Raw genomic sequence first — 10,227 nt, forward strand, 5'->3', positions numbered from 1 at the left:
TGTAAGTCATGGGAAATGTACTGAGCTTCTTAAAGCATTCCTCTGCTGCATTTGGAAGTATCAGTTTTATAATATAACATCAAAACAAGACAACAAGACAAATTTAAAACTAATTTTTGGTATATAATTTAACCTTGAAATAGATTCTCATTTCTGTTTAATATTATCTAAAAAATTCCATTTCATATCCCGTTTTTAGAAGCAATTTAATGGAATGATTATTACACTATCCCCATTACGACGAAAGTAGTTGAAAAAACTTGCATTTTCATACCCAAATTCGTTTTTCTGTATTGCGTCGCCTCTCATTTCTTTTAGGGCTGCCTTTCACCAAACAACTATTTTCTTATGAACTAATACTTTTCTTATGCTTTTCTTTGAGCTACAGTTTATAAGGTCACTTTAGTCAAAACTTCATTTTTCTCGAATGATTATAATTTGTTCCGATTAACCTAGCTTTCTACCAACAGCTTAAAATTTTCCGACTGTCCTCAAATTTTCCGACTGGATGAAAGATTGGGGAGGGGTATCACACCCAACCCCCACCCCCCCCCCCACACACACACACCCCAGTATTCACGTGCCTGGTGCTAAGAAATCCACAACAGAAGCATCAAAGGCAAATGCAGCACCAGTTGAATCGTTTGAATGTGGTGGAGTTGTGGTTGTGAAGTTGTGGTTATGAATGAGTGGTTGTGACACATAAGACAGCAAAAATGGCCACAAGCGCTACACTGATAATTATTTTACATCATTGGAGCTACTTGTAAAACTAAAGTCAGAGGGGATTTTGGCAATTGGCATCTTGAGAGCAGATAGGAAGAGAGGCTGTAAGCTAGAGCCAGAAAATGTTTTGAAAAAGAAAGGAAGAGGGAGCTATGATTTCAAGGTAGATGAGAATTCAGGGCTCTGTGTTCTGGAATGGTATGACAACAAAATTGTCAGAGCTGTGTCATCGCATTATGCAGCAACTCTAACTCCAAATGTCCAGAATTTTCTATGATATCTATAAGATGTACACGCTTTTTTAAAAAGGAACCACTTTATAACGAACCTACATGTTCAAGGCCGAGATATTTAAAGAACTTATACTACTAAAAACGAAATCCCTAAGGAATTTTTCGATTTGAGAAACTTTTATAAAAAGCGTCTTTATAAAAAGAAAAATTTAAACAGCATTCAAGTATATCGAAACAGCCGATCGGCTATAGTAGTCGAATGACTTAACTGTTTAGTTGAGTTGGTTAAAAAGCAGAATTATGGAACTTTTTTTGACGAACTATGAGAGACTCTCCTGTATATCAATTAAGAAGAAATTTGAAGACCCACCCTGGATGGCTCTTTAATAAAAATGCATAAATCAGGGGTGAAGTTTACGCTCTACTATGTGACACAGAAGGGCGACAACAACAATAATTCAAGATTCCCATTCAGCGTTGTCCATTTTTAATCTTTATATTTGCCAAAAATGGATCATATAAGCAGAAACTTTATGTTCAAGTTAGTCTGTGCCGAAAATTTGTTTAGACAGTCAGGCCACAAATAACGATGTTTTCAAAATTTAGCGTCTCCTTCACATTTGCTGCTGCAGTGATAACATTTAATTGCAGTAACAAACTCCGGTCGAATCTTTATAAACATCTTAATATTCAGAACAGAGTAGCTAAATCGCGACTAAAAAGTCTAACAGACATGAAACTTTCAGTAAAGACTAATTTCAACACAAGGATTTCAAATCTGTGGTATATTTTTGACAAAGGCCTGCAGATAGCAAGATAACAAATCGATTTCGTCATCGTTAACAGCGTTACACGAAGTAATAGAAATACGTGCGTGTTGTAAGTTGTGGAGATTATTGTCCATCATGTTGTTAAATTCAATATATTGGCATAAGAACCGAATATTCAGTGTAATTATGCGTGTTTCTTCCTCAAACCGGCCTGGGGAAGGGGCACGACAGTTAGCTGCCTCTCAACAAAAACAAAAACAGCAAGAATCATATTTTAATGACGTCATCACGGGCGCTACATGTTAATACCCCAAGCTCCAAAAAAGTTATCGGCGGGACTGTCAAGAAAGATAAAAACTTTAAACACACGTTAATAGGTTCATAGTTTCAGCATTCGAAACAAAAAGTAGCTCAATCGACAGCAAATACACGACATCTAGATCATTGGTCTTTCATCGTCATCTACATCTCTGCGCTAGTATGTGAAATCGCGAACCCTACCCCCTCCCCGCCCATTTTGAAGACCTACACTTTTAATTGTTTTTTATCATTCGTTGGAACGTTCTTCTGTGCAGTCAGTTCTATGTTTTCTCCTTGCAGTTCTTCAAAGCGAGATAAAGCTTCATAGCAAGCGAAGCGAAACCAGTCGAAATATATTTCTTACTTGGTAATCGACAACCAGTGACGTAGCTAGAACCCATACTTCTGCTGTGTTTGCCGTTTCGTCTGTTGATTCGCAGCCCAGCTTTTCCTTAGTTCAGCCTCCCTTTCTTTAGCCTGGAAATGAAACAACCAGTTAATCAATTAGCTTATAGTAAAAACCTTTCTGACAATCATTGGGCAAGCCAGAACGTCTTTCTGCTAAAGCGTTTTGAATCCGTCTACATGAAAAAATCCCGATTTTTGTAGACAGAAAGAAACTCGTTTTCTCGCATTGGCTCAACAACTAAATCGAAGGATAAAAATTGTCGATTGTTTAAAAACAAATTACTAGTGAAGCGCACACTTTTGGAAAAAAGAACTAAAAAATTGCTAAAGTACGATCTGTATTCCTTCTACCTTTTCGTGACATTTTTATAATAGGTGATGTTTGACTGCAGATATTGTTAAGAAAAATAAGAAGTTTACTTAGTGGTGTTTATCATCATTAAAAAGAAAGGTTTTGTTGGAAATTTCTAGTGTTTTTTGGAATATTAGGGAATCAATGAAAAGTTCATCTTGACCCTGTTACATATGTTGTTATCAAAGTTCCCTTTAGTTTCTTGACTTTCAACAACAGGGGCATAAAACAAGACTACAAATTAAAAAACATAAATTCGCTAAAACTGTGAATGAAAGTAAAGATTTCAGTTACCTGAAAGGCGAGATAAGTTATCTGATGTTTTTTTCTTTGTTGGGAGCTTGGCATGTCGTTCTTTGGCTAGAAAGAGAAAAACGAGAAATTAAAAGATATGAAAAATTTCAATAGGATATAGACATAGCGATAAAATGCGATTAAATGCGATGAAATGCCATAAAAAGCGATTAAATGCGATTATTATTATAATTAACGATTATTAACGTTGGCAAGAAAGAACAAAAAAATACATATAGCTAATAAGCTAATTAACGCCAACATATAGCTAATAAGCTAATTAAGCGATTAAATATGGAGATGAAAACTGTGATAATTCTTCTTTTAGATCAGGGTCACTTCATGAAGCATCATGCTAGTTTCTTTCGACAATGATGTCGAGGAACTGGCTATCTGAATTGCCATACAAATGACACACTAGATATACTTTTCGAATTTATCATTTCAATTTCAGTCAATCGTCATCATACCAAGTTAGATTTGTAAGAAGATTCCTCAGTCATATTTTTCAGTCTTGTTGACTCGTCAAATTTCATCTCTTCGCCATGGATATCAATAAAATCAGCTTCCTGTAATCTGCGCTCGCGTTTTCCTTGAAGGCGTCTTAGCTATGGAAGGAATAAAACAAGAACGCACTTCAAGAAAAAATATTCACTTGATTTGTATACTTGAAAATATTGAAAGCATCGGGAGGTTCTTTCTTGGGGTAAAATTTGCTTAAATTCCTTTCACAGGTATCTCAACAAGGAGATAACAAATTGGGCAACCTTCAGCTTATTGTTCTCTAGGTAAAGTTAGACACTCAAATGTGCAGAAAGGTTGTTATTACTTTTAAAATCAAATATAAATTGGCACTTATGGTTTCTCCTTTGCTCTCAAAGACAAAAGATTTTTGAGAGGTTTAAAATATTGGAAAGAAAATTCAACAATTTTTTTCCAAAACTTAATACTAAATTTACACCTTTCCTCAGTTTCTCATTTCTGTCATTAACATTTCTTTGTATAAACATGGCACAATCATGCTACATTGTAATTAGCTAAAAAACTGGTATATTTCTAGCACCATTTGAATTTTTCAATTCAGATGATGTCAATAGCAAATATATTACCCTCCATGAAAGAAAGTATATTGGCAATTGCAATAATGTTTTGCACATACCTGATCAGCATCAATGCTCTCATGCTGCAATGCAGTGTTGGTAGATTCCTAAAATTTGTAAGAATATAAATCGAATGAACAATCCATAGGCTGAAAATAACATCTTTGGTAAAAGGAGGCCAAACGATCTTAGAACCTACTGAAGCATTTTATCTGACACTCTTCATTTGTTTGAGAGATGAACGTTTCAGGGTTATTGCCATTTTGGGGTCATTGCACATTCGCATCATCACTTGCAGCCCTGGCAGGAAGTTCAAGAATTGTGTGGTCGCAGACAGAACAGCTGTGTGAATACTGTTATTAATGTGCATGTGCTATGACCCTACAACACTGATTGGTTTAAGACGGTATTATTTCAAAACAAAGGGTTGATATTTTCTTCTCCTGAACAATCATAAAAGGTTAGATGTGTGCATGAGTGTGGAGGTAAGCAAGCATGATAAGCCAAGATCTACAGCTACTGTTATTTATGATCCCCTTTGGTTAGCCTTTCTGTATTTATAGTTTTTTGCCTGTAATTTTATACTGAAGATAACACTAGCTAGAGTTGAAACGTTTCACCTTTGTATTGTCTTATTAAACCGGATCTTCACGATGCAACAAGGACTTGTCAAATAGATTCAAGCTAATATATAATGGATTTGTTTAACTAAAGGATTTGAAACCTTTGTAATGTCTAATTAAATCGGATTTTCATGATGTAACAAGGAATTGTCAAATGGATTCAAGCTAAAGAACTACAATGGTTTTTTTGTTGTGGTCATGGTTATAAGTTTCATTATTAAGCTGCCTTTCCCAAAGTCTGAAACTACTGTAACTGTAGTCACTAATACAAAGAGACATGATAAAAAGGTAAGCTAATTGGCAAACTCACATAACCTCCTTGATAATGATGGTAGTTTGGCTGTGGATCTAAATATGCTTTTTGCCCATGGTCCTGTCCATAATCAAAATTAGCACCAGTACCAACATGACCATATGATGGTGCATCAGGATTGAAAGGTCCAACACCACCATATGGGTTAGCTGAGGAACTACAAGATCCATATTCATAACCTGAAGTATCTCCTCCATATGGGCCTACTACTGAAGAGTCTTCATAAGGCCCTGTCACATTACTTTCAATGTCAGAACTTTGCATAGATTTTGAAGGATATGGCCCTGTTACAGATTCATCCCTCTTGTTCAACACTGGTTTGTGGATTGCAGAAGGGGTAGCAGATTTAGAGGTCACAGCTTTGGTAACAGCTGGCATCTGACTTTTTGAAATGCTTACAGCTTTAGCAGAAGTAATGTTCCTAGGTATGTGGTTTGAAAGATCTGATTCTTTGTCATTGGTACTTCTAGTCTTTTGGGAACTTTGTGATATAATTTTTTTACTATCTATACTGTTAGTCCTTTCATAACTGTCTGTCAAAATATTGCTAGCATTGCTTTCTTTTTCCCCAAATGAGAAAAAACTTTGCGCTGCTCCATCATCATCACTATCACTCTCGTTGTCTTTAACATTCTGTTTTTCAGTTTTTGAGTTCTGTTCTTCTTTCTTTTTAGACAAAGTATATGGCACAAGAAGTCTGCTAGGTTTTCTCTGGTTCAATTGAATTGTTGGAGCTTTGGTTGAAGATGGCCCGAGCTTTGGTTGTGGAAGACAGCCTAATAATCCACTTCCAATCTAAAAATTAAGAGCAGGGATTAGTTTAATTTAAAATTAAAAACATTTGATACCTGTATGACAGTTACTAAGTAAGCAATGAGCATATGAATAAAATTAAGCACTATGGTGAACAAAAACCAATGCAAAACAGTCTATATATCTAATGTAGGATAGTATTACCATTACAATCAAGAAATTCATTTCATTAAGAGAGATTAAGAGATATTTTTATATATTTCCAAATAGATCATATTAATACCTTCTTGTAATCAATTTTCTTGTTATTTTCTACTTCATCAACTAATAATAAGGACTAGTTTTTTTTATAAACGTGGTTTGATATTTTGTACTTATATGTTTGAATGGCACATTAGAATAATTGTATCTATATGTAGCTTTTAAAAAACCTGATTTAATTTTTTTAAAGTGAAAATGCCTGATTACATAAAATTTTTGATGTGAAAAAATATGATGCCCATGTTACCTACATCATTGTTGTTTGTTCATTGTTAGTAGCCTTGTATTGAGTAGGAGTTTACTTGGAAGTAGGCCTAAGTGCTAGAAGTGTGTGTCTTTTATTATTGCCTTATCTTTTCAGCCCATTTCCACTGTTTGTACAAAACTACAAAATCAAACTTGGAAAAAACATTATTTATATATACTGACTTTAATTATCCTTAAACCAGGGATGCTTTCTTCTCAATATTGCTAAGGTACTAGGGATTATTAAGTACAAAATTTCTTTAACTGAAAAATTCATATTCAGCAATGACTTATAGGCTCTTGTGCAACCAGCATGCTTTGCAACAATATTTTGAAAATTGGCCTAATTGCGTACGGCATGAAAATGCAAGACACAATCATTACTCAAGACAGCTGTTGCTATGCATGCCATTGGCACAAGAGCCTTTTAAGAGTGCCTAATGTTGAGTTAAAAAAATTACAATATCAAGTATTCTTACTTTTCCCGAAGACTTTATAGGTTTTCTTTTTGCACCCTCGTCATCTGAATCAGAATCATCCTAAAAACCAAATTACAACATTGTCAAATTAAAGATTGAAAAAATTCACAATTTCAAAGCAAATAAAATGCTTGGCATATATCAATGGCTACCATGATGTACTTGAATCAGCATAAGGGTTAACTGAATTCACACTGGGACTCTATTGATTAATTATCTATGTTTAAAGAAAACAATATTGAGTGCCTTCAAGCGTCTTCAAATTATTAAAATTTAATAAACTATAAATACAGTTAGGAGAAATACTATAATAGAAATATTATCTTGAGAATCGTTTTGTTTCGCACACTCAAAGAATATTATGAGTTGATCAAATTACAAATTTATTGGTGCAATTTTTTAAAGCAATGTTAAAAAAACCATTACAGCAATGGTTAAAAAAACTATCAGACATTTTTTCATGGTTTGGTTTCATTATGAGTGAGACCTCCTTTTCAGAGAATGAACCTAAAATTCAGAGGATAAGACTCCAGGTTCTGATTCAGCCATTTGAAAGGTCTTTGATCCTGTACCTAATGGATTTGATCCATACTTGCCAAAAAATACTAAAAATATTTTACAAAATGATACAAAGTTTACATTCTATTGTACTTTACTTCAGTTTACCAGTTCAAAATCCTTCTGTGTTACACTTCAGTCTGTAGAGTATGGCAGATGCACACAAAAGCTTCCAGACAAAAGCTTTTACTCTGCATGCCAAAATTTGATATTGCACGCAGAACTTACAATAGCATTATTATAAAATGTGTAAGAAGGAAGAACCGTAGGATAGGCTGTCCGCCAGATTCTGTGAATCTTGCAATGAGTGTTGTTATGAAAGATATACAGGAACAAAGCAATATGACGACGCAAATCCAATGTCACGAGATAAATTTAAGGATAATTTATTTTGAAAGTTTTATCTCATGACATTGGATTCTCTTTGTCGTATTGCTTTGTTCCTGTATATCTTTCATTATTATAAAAATCTTATAGATTCATAATAAAATCCTTGCACACCATATTATAGGTTATAAAGGGTTTGAACATTAAAAAACAAAAGATTTTGACAAATGCTGTAACTCTCTGCACATTTGAATACTTACATCTGGCAGACTTGGAAGAGCAATTTTTAGTTTTTGCTTGTCATCCACACGCTTTGGTTTTGGCAAATTCAGTTTTGCCGATGTTCCGTTATAAATTTCAGACTTTGATGTACTTCCATCTTTATTGACATGATCTAATGAGTCTACATTCTCCTTTACTCTTCCTAATTCGCTCCTTTTAAATGGAATATCGTCTTCCTCATCGATGGTGAAATCAACAGATCGTTTCTTTGGAGGGGGCAAGAATGAGAAAATTCCCTTCCTGGGTTTCTCAGCATTGCCCTCATTCTGTGAAAGTGGAGTTACATCTGCTGGCGATGTATTATCAGCCTTAACCCCTTTGTGCAGAACTTTTACAGGTCCGTTGCCTTTGGTTTCATCCTTAGAGTCTAACTTAGGCCCTTCATTTCTTGCATCTCGCACTTCCTCTAGCTCTTCCCCTTCGCTCTCTTCTCCACTGCTTTCATATGCAACAAGAGACATGTCTTTTCTAGATGATTCCAATCAAAGCCATAATTTTTGCTGATAACACCAAACAGCAACTCAGAAGACGATCAACAACGTTTCACACAAAGTGAGTCTGCCATTACATGAGACGGAGAAAGGTCTGGGACTAGCTAAGCGACATCTATTTTTCATTTTCATTTTTCATTTCACTTATTTTTTCATTTTTCATTTTCATTTCTCTTCAAAAATGACGAAATTCGGTTCAATTCAATTTGGAATTTCGAATTTGAATCTTAGGCGCAGAACGGCCTGGGACTAGCTAATCTATCTTTCATTTTCAATTTTCATTTCATTTATTTTTTCATTTTTCATTTTCATTTCTCTTTGAAAATGACGAAATTCGGTTCAATTCAATTTGGAATTTCGAATTTGAATCTTAGGCGCAGAACGGCCTGGGACTAGCTAATCTATCTTTCATTTTCAATTTTCATTTCATTTATTTTTTCATTTTTCATTTTCATTTCTCTTCAAAAATGATAAAAAACAGTTCAATTCAATTTGGAATTTCAAATTTGAATCTTAGACGCAGAACGGCCTGGGACTAGCTAATTCATCTTTAAATTTCAGTTTTCATTTCACTTATTTTTTCAATTTTCAACTTTCATTTCTCCTTAAAAATGACGAAATTCAGTTCAATTCAATTTGGAATTTCGAATTTGAATCTTAGGCGCAGAACGGCCTGGGACTAGCTAATCTATCTTTCATTTTCAATTTTCATTTCATTTATTTTTTCATTTTTCATTTTCATTTCTCTTCAAAAATGATAAAAAACAGTTCAATTCAATTTGGAATTTCAAATTTGAATCTTAGACGCAGAACGGCCTGGGACTAGCTAATTCATCTTTAAATTTCAGTTTTCATTTCACTTATTTTTTCAATTTTCAACTTTCATTTCTCCTTAAAAATGACGAAATTCAGTTCAATTCAATTTGGAATTTCAAATTTGAATCTTAGACGCAGAACGGCCTGGGACTAGCTAATTCATCTTTCAATTTCAGTTTTCATTTCACTTATTTTTTCAATTTTCAACTTTCATTTCTCCTTAAAAATGACGAAATTCAGTTCAATTCAATTTGGAATTTCAAATTTGAATCTTAGACGCAGAACGGCCTGGGACTAGCTAATTCATCTTTCAATTTCAGTTTTCATTTCACTTATTTTTTCAATTTTCAACTTTCATTTCTCCTTAAAAATGACGAAATTCAGTTCAATTCAATTTGGAATTTCAAATTTGAATCTTAGACGCAGAACGGCCTGGGACTAGCTAATTCATCTTTCAATTTCAGTTTTCATTTCACTTATTTTTTCAATTTTCAACTTTCATTTCTCCTTAAAAATGACGAAATTCAGTTCAATTCAATTTGGAATTTCAAATTTGAATCTTAGACGCAGAACGGCCTGGGACTAGCTAATTCATCTTTAAATTTCAGTTTTCATTTCACTTATTTTTTCAATTTTCAACTTTCATTTCTCCTTAAAAATGACGAAATTCAGTTCAATTCAATTTGGAATTTCAAATTTGAATCTTAGACGCAGAACGGCCTGGGACTAGCTAATTCATATTTCAATTTCAGTTTTCATTTCACTTATTTTTTCATTTTTCAACTTTCATTTTTCTTTGAAAATGACGAAATTCAGTTCAATTCAATCCAACTCATCTTTGAAAATGACGAAATTCAGTTCAATTCAATCCAATTCAACTTTCATGTAACATATC

The 10,227-nt window shown here is 33.9% G+C and overlaps 1 protein-coding gene across 1 annotated transcript; it reads right to left on the bottom strand.

Annotated features, from left to right (window-relative positions):
* Window positions 1-1,572: 1,572 nt before the first annotated feature.
* Window positions 1,573-8,617, bottom strand: LOC135687642 (proline-rich protein PRCC). The gene is made up of 7 exons (XM_065204250.2): window positions 8,004-8,617; window positions 6,859-6,918; window positions 5,117-5,914; window positions 4,243-4,290; window positions 3,554-3,691; window positions 3,084-3,149; window positions 1,573-2,506 (listed from the first exon to the last, which is right to left on the bottom strand). The coding sequence occupies exons 1-7, from the start codon at window positions 8,484-8,486 to the stop codon at window positions 2,420-2,422; spliced, it is 1,680 nt and encodes a 559-aa protein (XP_065060322.1). The 5' UTR covers window positions 8,487-8,617; the 3' UTR covers window positions 1,573-2,419.
* Window positions 8,618-10,227: the final 1,610 nt, after the last annotated feature.

Source organism: Rhopilema esculentum, chromosome 20 (genome assembly GCF_057945365.1).
Source record: "Rhopilema esculentum isolate cy_ngs chromosome 20, ASM5794536v1, whole genome shotgun sequence".
NCBI lineage: Eukaryota > Metazoa > Cnidaria > Scyphozoa > Rhizostomeae > Rhizostomatidae > Rhopilema > Rhopilema esculentum.

Coding starts and splice junctions, on each gene's coding strand:
- LOC135687642 (XM_065204250.2), bottom strand. CDS start 8,486: ATGTCTCTTGTTGCATATGAAAGCAGTGGAGAAGAGAGCGAAGGGGAA. Junction 4,291..5,116: donor ATCATTATCAAGGAGGTTAT/GTGAGTTTGCCA, acceptor TACAAATTTTAG/GAATCTACCAACACTGCATT. Junction 3,692..4,242: donor AGAGCATTGATGCTGATCAG/GTATGTGCAAAA, acceptor TTCCTTCCATAG/CTAAGACGCCTTCAAGGAAA.